We start from the raw sequence: 21,164 nt of genomic DNA, 5'->3' as shown, positions 1-21,164 counted from the left end.
TCTGAATTTTCTTTTACTTCTGAATGCAGTCCCGAATGGGGATGTAGACATTGCAAGGAATTTTATGTGCCTTACATGACTCAACACTTTGTTTATTGAAAAGTTACTAAAGTACTATTTCTACGGTATTATTTTACTATTTATCATTCAATACATCACGAATCTGCACTCAAAGAAGGAAAAACGTGTATGCTAATTAACAGTTCATTATAGATTGCAATGAGTTCGTTGTCGGCCGATATCTATCGTCCAATAAATCACTTTTCTGAGTTCCCTTGCATACCCATTAACGAGAAATAATGCTGACAAAGATATCGGTTTAATAATCTCAATCTTAAGGACAATTCATGACACTCAACCACGATAAGCTTTCTTTTCTTTTTTTGAAGATCATAATACAATAGTACGATAAAGTTCATGGTACATGATACCATACCATAATCAGAATTCCAATTCGCCTTAGTACAATAATGTACAATGAACTAAATATGCCTTAAACGTTTATTTAAAATGTCTTTGTAAAGGCACCTTTGTAATCGAACAAGTAAACGTGCATGTGTTGGCTTAGAATAAATTGTGATGTTTTTGTTGATTCCGGCCTTTTGACGATAATATGTTTTCTTTGTTTACAAAAAAAACAGTGAGTGTCATATTATAGTCGACGGATGGCAACTGATTATGCGCGAATGGCGAAAAAATCATTAACAATTTGATATATGTTAAGGATTCATTTTATACGATTGACACTGCCCATGTGCATAAGATAAATTTGGGTTAAAACATCAGATATCAAATAACCCAAACGGACATCCGTACACATGAGCAATCAGGTTTGATAACAAAATTTGTAACTTTATTTGATTTCTAACATTCGGAAGGATTTAATTAAAAAAGTAAGTGAATACGCTCTATTTTGTATTGAATTTTTTTATATTTACAACACTTATTCTCGAAAATATTGTTTTTGTAATTAAACGTACTAATATATTTTACGTATTTTATTAGTCACATAAAACACTGCATAACGGTCAGTTGTACTACGGTGAACTTAGAAAAATCTCCTGTAAACCACTATTTCAACTTTGGGATTTGTTATTTCAGGTTAATGTTTACAATGTTTACTATGCATATGTACAATTTGTGGACTTAAAGTTTTTTTTTTCTGTGAATAACAAACAAAATCTATACAAATGTAATTCTTGTTTGCCAAAGAGATTTTAAATAGAGGATGCACATTTCTATCGGGTCAGTTCTGGTATTTTCAGGTCACGCCGGGTACAACATATAAAAATGTCCGTTATTATTTATTTTTTGCTGGAAAAACTAGTAGGTTCGCCATTTCGTTTGTTTTCTCCACATCCTCGGCAAGTCAAAATTTCATTTAATAAATTTTAACAATATTGCTGAAGTTTATTATAACATCTTTTTTTAAAACAAATTTGATGTAAAAACATGCATGTCTGATCTTTAAAAAATGTGAAGATTTCGTACCACATGTTACCAACGGTCATCCGGATACTTCTATACACGGATGGTATTTCAATAATAGAGAAACACTCGCGTGTGAGACGAGTTCTTCAGTTTGTTAGCATTTATGTTCTATTCACTTTGTTTCCAGACAAGGAAGAATGTTTGGACGATAAGAAGTATAACACTTCGTATTGCGACGATAGAAATTCGCGAAGGGCGGTGGATTCAATAATAAAAACGAGACAATTCAATTGAAAATAAGCATTAACTGGGTGATCAGTTCATATTTCAACAGAATACAAATACTTGGAAATTAATCAAAAAAGTGCCCGCTGTTAGAAATGAAAGAAAATTATGTCTATTAAAGTGACAACAAGTTAAATATGTAGTTTATTAACGTATTTGAGGAAATTAAAATGTTTCAGAGTCGGGTGACACATTTTATTGACACTTCTTTAACGACAATTGCAAGCCTGTTTCCGATTAATCGATATTTTAAACAGATTTCACAAACTCTTTTTTGTGAACTAAAAATGCAATATCCTTTTTGGAATACGGTTAAAGTAATCACACAATAAATAGCAATTTTTGTACTGCCGTAAATTAAAAGCGAATACCGAAAATGTTTTTTTTATATTTCTTATCCCTTAGGAATATGAGCATGATTTAGTTTTTCATGGCATATACATGTACAATTAAGACATGACATCTCGGGGTATAAAATCTGACAATTAAAACGTAAAGAAACCATTTATTTATCTTGTATAGATTGAAACGTTGAAACTAATATCCACTCCTCCTGGTGGCTGCTTCGTTGGTACTACAACAGTTTTCTCACCGCATTGTAGTGTTATTCAGGTATTTTGACCCTACTACAGTCTTTGCTTGAACTCGAGATCTTCGGTATCAAATGAAATATCAACTTCAACAAATAAACCACTTGTTTAAAAATACAAAGGTTATTTTAAAGCCGGCGGCGGTGGCACGATCAGTTTCCAATAAAAGCGACATTTTTTATCAAATTACAGTCGTGATATCCTAAATAATTTATAAAGGAAACAAAACATCAATATCATTTGAAAGAGACATGATATATAACATTTTTTAGATTAGGAATTTTTCGATGAGAATCCATGAGAAATTGTTTTAACGCATTGATTGCATCGTGTGTTATCTCAAGTCAGTACACCTCCTTCAAAGCTTGAGTGTACTTGATCCGCAAGGCGCTCTATGGGAAAAGAAAAAGTATGATGACCTTATATAAATGTGAAGACTAATTGTAAAAACAAGTCAGTCTTACTGATGAGCACACTCTATATGAACAGTCCTTTGTACTTATGTTAGTTTTCGCGTAACACAGAAATAAGCATTTAGTTCTGATTATCCCCACGCTTTTGAAAGCGTAGGGATATTGTATTGATCTCCGCTTCCTGACCACTGGGTCAAAAGTTATGGGCAAATAAATGGATAAAATGGGGAAAAATCATTTTACTAACAAAATGCGACGCACATGATAATAACTTTTGAACCAGGATCAGATCAAAATTCCAAAATAGTGCACCGTCGTACATATGCTCATAGCTACCATGTGTGTAAGTTTTTAGGTTCTAGTGTTTATAATGTAGGAGGAGAAAGTGTATAATGAGGGTTCGGGTGGGGCCAACAATTTTGTTCTAACATAACCTCTTCATTTATTCACCAATGGACTTCAAATAAATACTGAACATCTCTCATGACAACACGGTCTATCTCGACCATCCATGTCCACATAACCCACACGGGGCCCCACCTACATAGGCCTTGCACACCCAAAATTGCCTTTTAAGATAACATCTATGCGCCTTGGGATACGCGTCGGCCTCTGTTGCGCCATTTTTTTAGTTTAAAAATTGAAAGTTTATTTCCAGATATATGTTGAGTAGTAATTAGATGTTTTTAAATGAATAACACCATTGGTAATAGTTCATATTTGTAATTAAGTTGTGTATATATTTCTCTTGTGTCGCGCTTGAAAAAAAGCAAATTGATTCGTACTTCAAAATGTTCGGAAAAATCGTGATTGTAACGCAGTATAAGTAGAAGATAAAACTTGGATATCACAGTGCACAGAGTTTATGTCGTTCATCGGTAATCAAAGTGTCTACAGCATCATGCATACCACCTATTAAAACATCTTCGTTCATATTTTATTGGATGCTATTAAGGTTTAAGTATTTGAAGCACATAGATAACTCTACATGCTGGAATAGCAAACACTTTTTTGCAATATTTCCAAAAACAATACATGTGAACTGATAATCCAATTAATGCTGGTTCATTGAATTTTTTGCTTGGAAACATCTGCCATTCGTCCTTGAAATTATTTCTTTCAGATACAAAAATAAACTATTTATCAATTCAACCATGTTCCGTATCTCAAATAATAATCTTTATACATAATATACATTTGGAAAAAAATGCCGTTTAACTTACTCTCGGGCGTGGCTTTTGTTTTTTTCTGTTATAGAAGTGTCATCCGTATGTCAAAGTATCAGGTTGACAGGCGTATGTAAAACAGTTGAAAGAAAAATGTAAATACTTTTATACTGTTGGAATGTGATTACCAAAAACGTACAAACACAGTTTCATAAAAGTGTAAGGAATTAAGAAGAATGCAAATGAGTATTAATTGGAAATTGGAGGATTTCATTAAGACGTACATGATTTGGCGGTTATATCTTGTGTATGCTTTGCCCAAATGACTTATTGTTCGAATGGATGTATATCCGGACTCAGCTTTTATTAATACACATATTCAATATTATTGAACAGTATTGTTCAAATACCCAACTAAACCCTATTTTTTCCAAGGAGGAAGCGAACTAAGTTACTTTAAATAAAAACCAACAATACTTTTTTTTCGGGTACTTGCCGTAATCAGATTGTTTAGTAAGTGTAATTGTCGTTTGCAAATGTTCTCGTTTAATATTTCTTTCAGATGGATTACAGGTACATCCAGATAGCAGTGTTATTACTTACTGGTACAGTTCGCATATTCAATATTTTACACATGTTGATTTATCTTACATGCAGCATACACTATTGACGCACTTAAACTGTAAAAAACTAATATGTTTCAGTAATATCTTAACAAAATATTTAAACTGTAAATTTCATATGCATCATTATGCAGGAATGTACAAGCACTGCTACAGTAACTATGCATTTCTTCGTTGGTGTTTTTTCTACATTATATCTACAACGTTAAACAGCTAAAACTATATATTTCAGTAAAGACGGCTAACATGGATGAATTGTTAAAAAACGGCGATTTGTGTGTGTGTTCATCAATTTCTACAAAAGGTATAAAATAAAGGTTTTAAAACCTTTAAATCAAAATGGAGTTAAGGTTAAGTAATGTGCTATGACATTTATTAAAACGAGATAGCATTTTGATTTTTTTACCAAAGACTTCACAATGGTTCGTCATCTATGCCGTATTTTTGTATCAAGACGCTAGTTTTACTTCAATAAGTTCACTAAAAACTTGCAACCTGCATTAAAGAATATAAATACTTTATAGAAAATAAATACATCCTTTAAGGTTTATCAGAAACCACAGCTTCGACAACAATCACACAACCAACTAATACGCGACCTGCTACAAACGCAACGACGAAGACTTCAGAAACAAACATAGCAACAAAAGGAAGCAGTGTCTCAACGGCAACATCAACAACATCCGCGTCAACACTTAAATCAAAACCAACAGCCGTACAACAAGCATCAACAACAGCCGCGTTGAATACATCAATATTAACAAGTTTGGCTGGCTCATTATCGAACGTATCCTCGTCAACATCATCGTCAACGTCATCACCACAATCAACAATATCGGCCAATATTATAACTACAATTATGCCAAGCTTTTCAACAACTGAAAGTAAAACATCAGACAAAGCAGATAACAGTGGTAATGGTCCAACAACAATTGCACTATTACCAATAACTACACATAATGGATTAGAATCAGGTAATACAAATTCAAGTGGAAATGTCGCATCAACAATTACATCATTACCAACAACTACAAAGAATGGATTAGCACCAGGCAATACAAAACCAAGTGGTAATGGCCCAACAACCACCTCGTCTATACCAACAACTACACAGAATGGATTAGCATCAGGCAATACAAAACCAATTGGTAATGGACCAACAACAACCACATCATTACCAACAACTACACAGAATGGATTAGCATCAGGCAATACAAAACCAAGTGGTAATGGCCTAACAACAACCACATCATTACCAACAATAACATCGAATGGATAAGCATCGGGCGATACAAAACCAGGTGGTAAAGGCCCAACAACAACCACATCAATACCAACAACTACAAAGAATGGATTAGCATCAGGCAATACAAAACCAAGTGGTAATGATCCAACAACAACCACATCATTACCAACAACTACACAGAATGGATTAGCATCAGGCAATACAAAACCAAGTGGTAATGGCCCAACAACTACCACATCATTACCAACAATTACACCGAATGGATTAGCATCAGACAATACAAAACCAGGTGGTAATGGTCCAACAACAACTACATCATTACCAACAACTACACATAATGGATTAGCATCAAGCAATACAAAAACAGGTGGTAATGGCCCAACAACAACCACATCATTACCAACAATAACACAGAATGGATTAACATCAGGCGATACAAATTCAACTGGTAATGGCCCAACAACTACCACATCATTACCAACAACTACAAATACTGGTTTCGCATCGAACAACACAAAACCAGGTGGTAATGGCCCAACAACAACCACATCATTACCAACAATTACACAGAATGGATTCGCATCAAGCAACACAAAACCAGGTGGTAATGGCCCAACAACAACCACATTATTACCAACAATTACACAGAATGGATTAGCATCAGGCGATACAAATCCAATTGGTAATGGCCCAACAACTACCACATCATTACCAACAACTACAAATACTGGATTCGCATCAGGCAACACAAAACCAAGTGGTAATGGCCCAACAACAACCACTTCATTACCAACAACTACACCGAATGGGTTAGCATCGGGCGATACAAAACCAAGTGGTGATGTCCCAACAACAACCACTTCATTACCAACAACTACAGCGGATGGGTTAGCATTGGGCGATACAAAACCAGGTGGTAATGGCCCAACAACTACCACATCATTAACAACAACCACACAGAATGGATTAGCATCAGGCGATACAAAACCAGGTGGTAATGACCCAACAACAACCACATCATTACCAACAACTACACAGAATGGACTATCATCAGACAATAAAAAACCAGGTGGTAATCGCCCAACAACAACCACATCATTACCAACAACTACAAAGACTGGATTCGCATCAGGCAACACGAAACCAGGTGATAATGGCCCAACAACAACCACATCATTACCAACAACTACACAGAATGGATTAGCATCAGGTAATACAAAACCAGATGGTAATAGCCCAACAACAACCACATCATTACCAACAACTACACAGAATGGATTCGCATCAGGCAATACAAATACAAGTGGTAATGGCATATCAACAGCCACATCAATAACAACAGCTACACAGACTCAATCTGCACAGAAGAGAGGAAGGAGGTCTTCCGATGAAACTGTTGGGATTTGGACTAATGGAAAATGCCGGTGTGACGGTACCGTCGAGAGCCATGGCATCGGTATGATACTTTTTTGTCATTCACATTGAAGAAGGTGTTAAGCAACGCATATAGCAACATGAAATGTGGCACAGTAGCTGAATGTCGTTATTGTCGAAAAAAAAGTCTTAGCTCTGACGCTCCCAAATCGCGAAACATGTGACGCTATATTATTTGTATGTAATGCTAAATGTCGCAACAACTGACGTAATATGTCGCAGTATCAACGGCAAATGTCGGACTCCTTCATATTCACGTTTTCTTGTTTAAACTACAATAGCATTGCGTAACTCCGCACCGAAGGTCAATGTGGCACCTTACGTTAAATGTTACGTTACACCTGACGCTTAATGTGGTAACCTAAAGGTAAATGCCGCAAAACCGTGCGACGCTGTATAATTCGTATTTAGCGTGGAAAACGAAATACAAACAATGACGCAATATATCGCAGTATCTACGTTGACTGGTCAAAATTTGCCCCGCCCTGGAGGTACGGCAAAATCATTTATCATGCTGGCGATTTTGGCAAAAAAGTGACAATTTCGTGAACTCGTAAATTCGTGAATGTAACTTTTTCCTTATGTAGATATAGTGGAAACTTAAAAAATCTTCTCTGAAACCGCGAGTCTCTGAGGTTTCGCATTTGCTATATTACATCGTATTATGGTCATCTACACAGCTTGGTTCAAATCATGCATCGGACGACAAAATTGGGAGAAATTCGGAAGCTCTCAGGCTAGTATTTGGTGATCTGGATTTTAGTATGCATGGTGGTTTAAATTTTTAAAAAATTTTGATAGGAAACTTAAATCGTCACAGGCAATGTCATTTGTAAAGTATATACATGTATATATATATATATATATATATATATATATATATATATATATATATATATATAATATAGATATAGATATATATATATATATATATATATATGTGTATATATATATATATATATATATATATATATATATATATATATATATATATATATGTGTGTGTGTGTGTGTGTGTGTGTGTGTGTGTGTTATGCGCTTCGAAAACGTTTAGTTCTACTTTATACTTTTAACCATTTTTCGGATGTTTGATATTTTCAGCGGAAGTCAATATTGCAGTGCCTCTGCAGGTTAAGATTAATGCCAACTTCTCAAAAGAATTAAACGATATAACGTCGGAAACATTTAACGAATATAAAAAGGAATTTCAAAGAGCGGTAATGTATAATAATAATAATAATTTCAATAATAATAATAATAATAATAAGGATAATAAAAATCATCATCATCACCAGCAGCAGCATCAGCAGCATCGTCATCTTCATCATCATCCTCATCCTCGTCGGCGTCGTCATTAACACCGCCACCAATACTTCCAACAACATCACCACTATTACCACCACCACCACCATTATTATCATTATCAACATCAACATCATCATCATCAGACACAGCATTATTATCATCATCAGAATCAGCCTAAGCATCATCATCATCAACTATTTTGCAATAATGATTTATTTTATAGATATGATGGGTGATACTTCTTGTTTTAAAAGTTAACATACATGTAAAAAAAACTTTTGTAGCTGACAGACACTTTCAAGAATGTAGTAGGATTTCAATACGTCATAATCCACAGTTTCACGTAAGTGTCCGTTTTGTTATAAATTGATCACATATCATTGGAAAGAAAGCCAACTTTTTTGGAACAATTAAGTTGACAATACATTAACAATTGTTGTATAAACACACATATTTTTAAGACACTGTGAAGATGTTTTTATGTCCCCACAGTCTATACTGTGGGACATATTGTTATTGGCCTGTCTGTTTGTTGGTTTGTTGGTTTGTTTGCGTCAAACTTTAATACAACTTTGACCATAATTTTTGCAATATTAAAGATAGGAACTTGATATTTGGCATGCATGTGTATTTCATGGAGCTGCACATTTTGAGTGGTGAAAGGTTAAGGTCAAGGTAATCTTTCAAGGTCAACGGTTAAATATATGGGGGACATAGTGTTTCACAAACGCATCTTGTTTATTTGTTAATTTCACATGTCATCTTGAAGACCAAACGCCCATATGGAAATATACCACACATTTTTATGTAATTGTATAATTATATTGTCTTGTCAATAGAAAGTGTGTGCTTGAAGCTGATTTTATACCAATATCTATACATCGATTTACCTATTGAAAGAGCATACTAGACTATTTTAATTACGTGAATACAGCTAGATATATATTCTTTATGTTATGGGTATCATATATGCATAAACTTGTGTACCATAATGCCTAAAAAGAAAGAGAATCAGAATGATATATCTCCTTGCAGCGATGGCAGTGTCATCTGCAACTACGAGGCTGTGTGTCTAGGAAGTACTAACCTAACAAAAGAAGCGGACATTCGGACAAATGTAAACGTGAATTTAAATGGCATAAGTTACTCAGTGGCAATAAATCGATCACAAATCGCTTCCATTTTCAGACAAGGTAATTACTGCTGAAAATTATATATTAATGTTTGTCACTTCTCAATTATATAATTATTATTGCTAATTACCTTACTTTAAATACATAAAACAAATACAAAACTCTCCATATATCAGATATTCAACCGGCATTAACAATTATGTTCTACATTGTATTTCAAATTTGGGGCATAATCCACAGAATAGTATCCATTTTAATAGAAGGAAAACTCCATATTTGACAGAAGAATCATACAAGAAGCCGGTTTGGTATATGTTGAAAAAAAAACGTATCACATTGGAACCTTTTTTCGAACCGTAGACGGGACATATCGATGGCTAGAACGCTTTACTAGTTTTAAAATATGATAAACGATAAATATGTATACATAAACAATCAATAACGCTTGGCGATGATATAAATAACCCTTGTTACAACCTCAATGATATTATTCATGCAGTTGGGAAAATATGACTATTGTAGTATAGACACCGGTATGAATGAAATGAATTTGAAGCCCAACTAACACACTTGCGCTCAGCCTCTACTGACAACGCGGTTTTGAAGTAAAATGCTCAATATGTGCTATGTTTTTGTTGACATGAGTTCGAATCCCAATGGTGGCGTGTATCGAACTCATATAATTGGCCATGTGTTCTTTTTCTAATCGATTTCATGTATTATTATAATTCGATACCATTTATGCTTAAAATTATGTTATTTGCATTGCATAAATGTATGTCTATATTACGGGGATGGGGGGATAACGTTAACTAAAATTTATATGTAAACATGTAGTTGTTTGCGTTATTCCAGTGACAACAAACTCAAGCTCACGTTGTCAGTATGTTCAGAACCCATGTGGTAAAGAATATGATAAAGTCTGTAGTTCAGGCAATATAGTGTGTGTCCCACCGTGCGATCAGCCCAGTGCCGTCAAGTGTAGCGAACATGGTACATGTGTTTATGACCACAGAACGAAGTTGACCACGTGCAGGTATGATCACAAAATTACTATGTCCTATATTGCCATATTTTGAAAAGTTATAAAATGTATGTCATGAAGAGTGCACATAAACAATTTCATGCTGCACCAAACTATATAAAACGCATTTAGCTACAGTTTTTTTTCAACTTGCCTCGAATCATTAATGTACATACATACACAATGTATATAACGTAAGATCATTCAATGTAAACTATCTCAATACGGACCATTGTTAATACATTACAAATATATCACATAATTTAATTCTTTCTTTGTGTTTTGTGCTTTACACAAGTTAAACGCCTGTCCATTATTGTAAATTGCTGTATTTTACCATAGTTTTCGCTACTCTAATAATTTACAAAGCTTTTCTTGAAATCGAACAAGCTCATTTACTTAATGTATATTTTACGATATGACTGACTATGATGCGTCACTTCTGCACTGGTCCACCATGAAAATTATATATGTAATCGTGGTTCTCAAAAGAATGAAAAATGTGAATGTGTCTCTATAAGCTGAGTTAAGGATCACCGCATTCATGACTGTTACTGAAAAGATCAATAGTGTAAAGCCCCTTATTGTAGGGAGTTGTAGTAGAACAAAAGTACATGTATGACTACGATTGCATTAAATCTTTAACAGAAACTTATACGATTTCGCTCTTGTAGTTGCACAGAAAGTGACACCCATGTATTCAGTGGTAAATATTGCGAAGTAAAAGTGGAGAAACTACAACTAGAGTCCAAGTATATCGTTGCCATAGCATCCAGCGTGGGCGGGGTCGTAATGATCGTTGCGGCAGTTGCGATCGTGTGTCTGGTATACAGGCTGAGGCAAAAGGCAGCTAAGAATGGAGACGACAGGTTTTTGTCTTTCTGTGGTTCTTTATATATTGCAGTCGTTTTTCTATAAAATATTTAATTGCAAAAAATATTTCACTAAAATCGCTTACAACTATAAGGTAGGTGGGTCGATAAAACTTTGATTTTTGTGTGTGTTTTTTTCACTATAAACAAGTCAATTATTTAATGCTTTCAAAAGTTGTAATGACAGGAATCTTCCAAATATTTTTGTTATATAGTTTAGTTTATAGAAACAAGTTTTTCAAGTATTCACGAAAGTAGCAGAAATGATTGAAAACTAAACCAGAATACCAAAATGTCTATTGGTAATTCAAAATCAAAGCTTATGGTGAATTTTCTGGTTATAAATATATGTTAGTTTTGTCTTCAAATTTAGTATTACTTGTTGTCTGACATAATGTTATTAATATTTACTTTTATTCAGAACTACTTTCGTTAAGTTTGTACAGCAACAATCCATTATCTCTACATGCAAACAGAGTCAACGAAATCTGGAAATTTAAGTGGGAAGTTTGGTTCGAATTAAAGACAAGTAAAGAATCCCGTTGGGCTAGAAACATGTGCGGATTGCACGTTCGATTGAAAATATATAATGACATAATTTCATTTGGTTTATTTAAATATTTTTATAATACACATATATGTTTATTTTCTTCAGTGGAGTAGACATTGCGCTAGATAACCTAAAGAGATCAAGTCGGACACAATCCGAGAACAGTTACGAAAAGTTTAGAGGGCGGCACATATCAAAAGAGGCGACTTCAAACGGCTCCATTGGTGACCTCGAAAGGTCAGAGGAAACGAGGGTACTGGACGGCATTGAACACAAAGTGACAAGGGACGACAAAGGCAATGAGGTGATGTTTTCTTATTTATCATTCTCATGCGTTTAGGTTTCCAACAGAATTAAGTGTATTCTTCAGATGGACTACATATAACCTACAGGTAAAACATCAGACTTAGTAAATCGATGCATAAATGAGCATCACTTGTTGCGCAATGAGTTGTTCTGCTATTCATGCAAAAAATCAAAATTTCATCTGAACTCGATTATATGTTCTTTACGCATTAATAAATGCGCACCTTATGTTCTCAAACTGTGTTTATTTCTAGCCTAGTATGTTTATGCTCTCAATTGTTTAAGTCAGTGGAATATGTAGGTCACGCGGTCCTAAAATAGGTTTAAATACTGAAAAACTTCTTAAAAAACCGCAAAGCCCAGATGTTTGATATTTGGGTATTTAACATCATATGACTGTCGTCCTTAAAACGTCTTCGAATAATTCTCTTGTGGTCAAAATTTGCGTTGTCCCGGGGTCACCAGTTTGACATTGACTTGTATAGGAAAAACCTTTTTACCTTTTAAATCATCTTCTTGTCTGAATCTCTATAGCTCAATGGGTCAATATGTGGTAAGTAACATCATAATTCATAGGGGGTCACTACAAAGTGTGTTCAAATTATGTAACTGGGAAAAAAGTGGCAAACCTCAAAAGGGATCAACAGGTTGAGATACATTATTTATTAGCAACCTTTAAAAATGTATTGTCTCAACGGCAAATCAAATGCTTTCACGTTTTGTATGTAGTATCATTTAGAAATCCTATTAACCAAATTCAAATCTCGTCTCTGGAAGCAAAACTTGCAAAGCCTCCGGTTCACAAGTTTTGCATAGCTTGTATATTGAGACTCTCCTAAAATCTGCTTTTGTAAAATTAATTTCTATGTTACTTCACATTGTGGTCTCCTTTAAAATATCTTTACATCAGTGTCGAAACTGATTAAAACCGTGGTTTCTATGATATATCTATAGAGAGATACTTATATAGCAAAAACAACTTTTAAAATCATCTATAAAACCACAAAGATCGAGCATTGACATTTGCTTTATGACATAGTGGTCCTGGACAAAGGTTGTTCAAATCACGTCAAGGTGGTCAACAATGGATACGCCCTCACGGGTTACATCATCAATATAGACTTTTATGTAGCAGAAAAAGCCAGATGAGTAGTTATTGGAACAGAGCATCTTATATTGGACCTTTTATATCGAAGTTTGTTCAATGTATGCCCCTGAAGTAACACGTAGCCCCACACCAGGCGTCTCAATTATCAAACATCTGAGGTACGGTTTACGGGCGAGCCTAAAAGACTCGCCAGATTCCTCTTGCTTTTCTAAATTTACAACAGATGAATTCATATAAATTGCTTACGCACATCGTTACTCTGACGAGCAGGTAGTTTAATATTTGATAACGAATTGTTTCGGTTTTCTGTCAAGTAGTTCTTGATGCCACACGGGGTAAACAGGATGTTTAAGTAACTATATGAACCGGTATGTACGATAACAATTTTATGCATAGAGTGATTGTTTCGGTTTTCTGTCAAGGAATTATTGATGTCACAAGATGATGTTTAAGTCTGTTTTTATACCGGTATCTTAAATAACAGTTTTTTATGCATACAGATAACTAGACCAATCTGGTTTTGACAAAATGCGTTTTCGAAACCCTGTGACATTGCATTCATGTACATTTATCGGAAATAGATAATTTGTTAATGTTCACAAAAAATTTCGAGAAGACTTTGACACTAAATGTGTTTGCTTTCGAAACCAACGAAAACATTATTGAAACCCGACTATTTGCCCAAAATCGTCCGGCTATCCCACAATAATATCTTGAACATTCAATTAATAATGAATAGACTGTGCTGACAACACTCATACAACAATGGATTAAGTAAATTATTTGGTAATATAAACAAATTGTACATGTTCCCCACGATGATTTTATAGCAGCGCTCTATTGTATTTTCGCCGATAGAATTTTCCTTGTTTAATCGTATGAAATTCTCCATACGTAGATGTTCATCTACCAGCCAAAGCAGCCACGTGACCTCGGTCGACAGCGTCAGTCATCCGTGTACTCGTCTGCGTCAGAGGACAACGCGCACACCGGAAGTAGCATGTACGACTATATTGACACCGAGACGAAGGTAATATGGGAATCAGGTATTTTCAAAATACAAGTAAGACAATAAGAAACGAACCTTACTCGGCACAGTTGCACATGAATTCAAACATAAAAATGTGCATTAGACTCAACCCCGAAATTCAAAGTGGACGCATTATACATATCGCCTATATAATTGGTTGATTTGCAAAAAACACATTATGTACTATGATCACAAATAGCCTATTAGAGAAAAAGACTCTTTCGACATTTGCAAAAAGAAATGGGCTGACATGTCCGTAGGTCGTTTTAAATAATTGTGAATAGAACTGATAAGTACATACTCAAATGTTTTTATCATCAAATATAAGTAAGAGGATCCCCGGTTTTACCGAGCGACATCAAAACGGATGTATTTGGGGTGCTTATAACAAACAATGTCATCAATAATTGCATACTAGTATATACCTGTATTTTGTTTCCTCTGCCGCTTTATTGCGTTCGTTAAAATATAAACAAAGTGTGACGTCAACTGTTCCAGCAGGGGAAAAGCCTTATTTTAGCGCGTGGTGCGTACTTTATGGAAAGATATCAGTTGCTTATCATTGCGACACTGCCCTACTTGAATAAAACTGGGGCAACCGAATTGGGATTGTCAAAACAAAGCGTTGTTGGGTAGATTCGAATGAATGTTTCTTTGTAAACACTGTGTTCGAGTGTTTGCTTAAACGAGCAGCTTACTGATTTAGTTATACCAACATAATCGCTACTATAAGATAGTAAAATGACACTAAAGTTTTTCTCTTGTTTACCGCATTTCACGTTGTGTTTTAACTCGCTGTTCTCATTTATACAACCGAACAATTAATAATGTATCAAATGGTATATTTTTTACTTTTTGATTAATTTGCGTTTTGTTTAATGGATATTTATTTTTGGGATTGAGACTAAAAAAGTTATCAAAATGCAGGAACATCGTCTTTTATGTTTCAGTATCAAATCCGGCGACCAAATGTCAGCATCAGAACCATTCGCATATGAGATGGAACATTCAGCAAAAACAGTGTGGTTTAGAAAATGAACGGCATAATATGTGAACATTCTACGATACACCATTTGACCTTTCAATCGTGTGACGCATTGAATAACTTGAACGTTCAAAGGGTCAATAAAGGCATAATATGTGAAAATTCTACGAAACAGCATTGACCTAATAATGGTTTGACGCATTGGATTACTTTTACGTTCAAAAGTTAAATATAGGCATACTCACAATTATACGAAACAGCATTGAGCTATTTATAATTCGACGCATATAATTGAATGTACGTCCAAAAGTTTCATATAGACATTATAAATAATAATAAGTGATTATTCGAAACAGCCTTGACCATAATTGTGAATTTCACACAAACCATATTGAATGTGTTATGAATAATTGTTACTTCAAATGTATCATTAATGTTTTGGTGTGTGTGTTTTCCTATCAATTTCTTGTTATTAATGTTCATTATGTATATATAGCACTAATGTAATATTGCTTATACACGTTTGCATGATTGTTCATAAAAATTCCATTATCTTGTTTATACCTGTACGTTTAAATTTGTCATTTGTCAATTCTATCATCACTTACTTCCAGTAGCATAATATACCTTATAAAATGGTGTTGCTGATTTGTGTGTTGCATCAAGAGACATTGTACTGATTCTAACAAAGAATTGTTAACCGAATAGAATTTTTAACTGATGTCAGGTTTTCATTTTACAGTGGTCTCCACTGAAACGTAAGATTAGTTTCTTTCATCAAGGGAGACAAGTGCGGTACTTTTACTTTTTGGCATAGGTGGAGTGAACAAAAGTGGAATATTGGGGCGCTTATCCTATCAATTTCTTACTAAGTGCGTACCTTTTATCAGGTGAATTCTTCAACAACTGGCGTTTGTGAACTCAAATCAGCACTTATGGGCCATTGTGGACATCTAGTGACATGATTACTAAATTAAGCATATATGCTATATATCATGTTAATGTTTAATACAATATATATTGTATCGTTTAAAAAAACATGTACCGGTAAATAATTATATCTCATAAGGTTTTGACTACTCATACTGTTTTTAATCTGTATTTTGAACTTAAAATACCAGCCTTTTGTTATTTCACATTTAAAAAATATATTTCTTATTTAAATTTCAAGAAAAGTTCTCCCCACGATCAACATGCGCCTCATTAAGTACAAATTTATGAACTTGTCTTATATAACATTTTACATTACTTCATTCTTCTCAAATTAGGCTAACAGATGAATAGATTCGCCCCAGCTTTTTACATACACTTTTGAATGTTATGACATATTTTATCCTATGACCTTAGGATGATTACTTTGTGTTCCTAGCGGCACAAGTCCAAAGATAAACAGCACCGCTGATGTCTGAAATCATCAGTGCCAAACACTGCAGCAATCCATATTCATGCTCGATGAACATGAATATAAACAGACTTATACGTATAAGTAACGTTCTCCGCGACCCCCCCCCTCCCCCCCCCCACACACAACAAAAAGTATTTTCCCTTAAATTTACCCCTTCCGCCGAGAATGTTAGGAAAAAGACTCTACCGAAATACAAGATGTGAAGTCGAAAAAGCATTGCATCGAAATACATATAGAAGGTGAAAACACGCATGTCTACGCGTAAATAACAAATGAAACAATTGTCAGTTATACTTTTTGAGTTACGTGCGGAAAAACAATCCAACTGACAGACGGACGGAATGGACGCATGAGGATAAATCGGTATCGCTCTCCACTCCTTGGAAAGTTGGGACATATACAAAGTTTACAAGATTTGAAGAAATCGGTCGCCGTGGCGTAGTGGTTAAGGTGTCGGGCTAGCGAGCGGGAGGTCATCGGTTTATTCCCCACTGTGTGGGAGTACTTTAGATTTTCTCATAGATACCAAGTACTGGTTCGACCCAGAAAACGGAATCGAGAGCGTTTTATTAAGCGTTCGAAGAAATTGAGCTTAAATAAATAGGTTTAAACTTTAAACTCTAGACGTGATTGATTAAAGGAAATTCGTATAGGGTTGTTTTTTTTCTGTATTTACCACTATATACATACAGATTAGCCACGATTTTCGCATATAATTATACACCTGTAAGAAAAAAAAAACCGTTTGATAATATTTATTGATTTAAAACTAAATCATACTTCTATAATATAACTGTTTTTATAGAAACATTCGCAAAGGGTGTACGATAACACGTTTAAATAAGCAATATTTGAAAACTCATTCTGGTAACAGAGGAATGTCCGATCAGGATTCATAGTTTTGAATTGAATCAATACGATGCGTCAAACATTTCAATGGTGAAGTATTTGTGATAAACGATGCGCCAAACATTTCAATGGTAAAGTATTTGTGATAAAGTATGGAAACCTGTTTCGGTAATAACTTATAGTGAAGAAAAAACCTAGGATGATATTTACCATAAACCATTACAATATGGCGGAGCTGAACCTTACGTTAATAACTGCCTATATATAACTGCCCGATGGCCGTTATACGACTAGGGTTGATAAAGTACGTACGGCCAAGCTTTACCGTCTTTTATTGTCTAAATATCGGGATCAATAATCATGACAACGTTCAAGCTAAACTGTATACTAATACTGTGCAGAAAGCATATGAAACGCATGTTGATTGTATTTAATAAGGTAAAATGCTGTGTATATATATATACACATTCAGAGAACAACATCATATAAATACATTGATGTTTTTTCTTTATCTTAAAAAGGTATGGATTCCTAAAATACATGCATGGAACATATCGCGGTTGCACTGTTAGTCTATACTTCTGTGCAAAATATCCTGTCTCATCCTTAACTTGGCCTAATTGATGGCTTTTTAAATAACTTGCCTGTACAACTCGTCTCCCTACCTCAGAGGTCAAGGTAACACTTAAGATTTAAAATATCAAATTTGGCCATCCAAAGGCTTTTTTGATCTGAAACTTTATCATTCATCATGCCATTCTAAGGTAACTGACCACAAATGACAACCATCAGACGACGGCATTTCTTTGTAACCACCGCATCTACTTCAACGGTCAAGGAAACAATTAGATGTCAAAAGTCCCATTTGGCCGTAAAACCGGTTACACATTTCTGTCGTAGCTATAATTTGTCCATGTTTCCATGGATTTAAAAATAAGTTGGCAGAAATACCGTTCATCTTAAGACAATTTGTCGCGTGTTATTTTCTACTCATTTCACCAAAGATCAAGGCCACACTTTAAAGATAAAAGTGGTGATGAAAATATTTACAAAATTTCTTCGCAAGCAGTTATACCTTTCGTGTATTGTACGTTAGAGCAGTCCGACGGACGGAAGAAAAGATGGGAAGAACGGACAAGACTACATCTATATCGTCTTCTACCAACCAGAAATTTGGAGAATATAAAAGTTCAAAACAACTGAAGACGTGATTGATATTACGAAATTTGTTTAATGTTTATTCCGGTACGTACCAACACATATTTACAGTTTTACTCTGCTTTAATATCAGCCACAATAATTAGTAGTTCATTATGTACAAACTATCGATTCCGACTATTATATATATATATATATATATATATATATATATATATACTGTGCTAAGAGATGAATGCATTTGAATATGTGGATTGAAAAGGTTGGGCAAACGTAAATTCAATGTTTCTTTGCATCATCCTTAGATGTATTCATGCACCAGAAAACAATACAAAACTAGTCATACAAATAAGCGTAAGAAACTCATATTATGCATGACCCCACTTTTTTATTGTCTTGATTATATTCAGTCAATGGCCCACTAGCAGAGATTTTGGATTTTGTTCGTCGTCAAACGTGTGTCTTCAACATTAAACGTGTGAACACTCTGGAGGCCACACTTATTGCACAATCTTAAAGAAACATGGTCAGACCATCTGTTATATTAGTATATCGAACAAATTCGAAACCGGTTCATGTAAGGTCAAAACCTGTGTCACTAGGTAAACTTTAACAAAAATATTGTGAACAATATAGAAGTCACTTTTTACCCAATCATCAAAGAAAAACTGCAAAAGCTCACTCGCTTCCCTTTCCCCCACAAACATATGATTTTAATTAATACTGGGGGCTTATTCTGCTGATGTTTTATAAAGAACGCTATGACAAACAAGAGTATAAGTGAAACTGATGGATGCTCCTCGATAATGCGCTTTGTCAATATATGTGTTAATAACCACCTAAACAATCTATAATTACCCTCGGTGGCATTGACCTTGATCCCAGTGACCTCAAATCTCATCAAAAGGTAGAGGTTTATGCAAGATACGTACATGCCAAATATGTGAGAGATCAGTAAAATATTGAAGGCGCTATGAGAAACTGTAACAAAAGTATTACGGAAAAATATATTATAAGCCGCGGTGACCTTGACCTTGACCCCAGTGACCTCAAACCTGATCAAAAGGTAGAGGTGTATGCCAGGTACGTACATGTCAAATATGTAAGAGATCAATAAAATATTGAAGGTGCTATGAGAAACTGTGACAAAAGTGTGACGGAAAATCTATTATTAGCCTGGGTGACCTTGACCTTAACCGCAGTGACCTCAACCCTTAGCAAACGGTAGAGGTCCATGCAAGGTACGTACATGCCAAATATGAAAGAGATCGGTAAAGTATTGAAGGTGCTATGAGAAACTAACAAACGTGTGACGGAAAAAATCTATTATTAGCCTCGGTCGCCTTGTCCTTGAACCCAGTGACCTCAAACTTTATCAAAAGATAGAGGTCCATGCAAGGTAAGTACATGGCAAATATGTAAGAGATCGGTAAAAATTGAAGGTGCTATGAGAAACTGTAACAAAAGTGTGACGGAAAAATCTATTATTGGCCTCGGTGACATTGACCAGCCTTGGTGACCTTGACCTTGACCCCAATGACCTCAAACCTCATAAAAAGGTAGAGGTCTATGCAATGTACGTACATGCCAAATATGAAAGAGATCGGTAAAGTATTGAAGGTGCAATGAGAAACTGTAACAAATGTGTGACGGAAAAATATATTATTAGCCTCGGTGACCTTGACCTTGACCCCAGTGACATCAAACCTCATCAAAAGATAGAGATTCATGCAAGGTAAGTACATGGCAAATATAAAAGAGATCGGTAGGGAATCGAAGGTGCTATGAGAAACTGTAACAAAAGTGTGACGGAAAAATCTATTATTGGCCTCGGTGACTTTGACCTTGACCCCAATGACCTCAAACCTCATCAAAAGGTATAGGTCCATGCATGGTACATACATGCCAAATATGAAAGAGATCGGTAAAGTATTGAAGGTTCTATGAGAAACTGTAACAAAAGTGTCACGGACGGAAGGAAGGAAGGAAGGAAGGAAGGAAGGAAGGAAGGAAGGAAGGAAGGAAGGAAGGAAGGAAGGAAGGAAGGAAGGAAGGAAGGAAGGAAGGAAGGAAGGAAGGAAGGAAGGAAGGAAGGAAGGAAGGAAGGAAGGAAGGAAGGAAGGAAGGAAGGAAGGAAGGAAGGAAGGAAGGAAGGAAGGAAGGAAGGAAGGACTTCCTTCCTTCCTTCCTTCCTTCCTGCCTTCCTTCCTTCCTTCCTGCCTTCCCTTCCTTCCTTAGTCCTGCCTTATCC

At 35.1% G+C, this 21,164-nt stretch overlaps 1 protein-coding gene and 1 long non-coding RNA gene across 2 annotated transcripts in view; both read left to right on the top strand.

Annotated features, from left to right (window-relative positions):
- The window catches only part of LOC127847547 (mucin-5AC-like), a 53,481-nt gene extending 37,258 nt beyond the window's left edge, over positions 1 to 16,223 (top strand). Inside the window, exons 10-11 of the mRNA XM_052379553.1 lie at positions 14,385 to 14,516; positions 15,467 to 16,223. Coding sequence (XP_052235513.1) covers positions 14,385 to 14,516; positions 15,467 to 15,514 — 180 coding nt within the window. The 3' untranslated portion in view covers positions 15,515 to 16,223. The remainder of the gene's footprint in view (positions 1 to 14,384; positions 14,517 to 15,466) is intronic.
- Positions 831 to 5,878, top strand: LOC127847561 (uncharacterized). The gene is made up of 3 exons (XR_008034038.1): positions 831 to 893; positions 4,448 to 4,490; positions 4,741 to 5,878. It is a non-coding gene; the product is annotated as an uncharacterized LOC127847561 (long non-coding RNA).
- Positions 16,224 to 21,164: the final 4,941 nt, after the last annotated feature.

This window comes from Dreissena polymorpha, chromosome 10 (genome assembly GCF_020536995.1).
Source record: "Dreissena polymorpha isolate Duluth1 chromosome 10, UMN_Dpol_1.0, whole genome shotgun sequence".
NCBI classification, from domain to species: domain Eukaryota; kingdom Metazoa; phylum Mollusca; class Bivalvia; order Myida; family Dreissenidae; genus Dreissena; species Dreissena polymorpha.
Note: the sequence above shows the minus strand (reverse complement) of the source record. Positions and strands in the feature narration are given on the sequence as shown.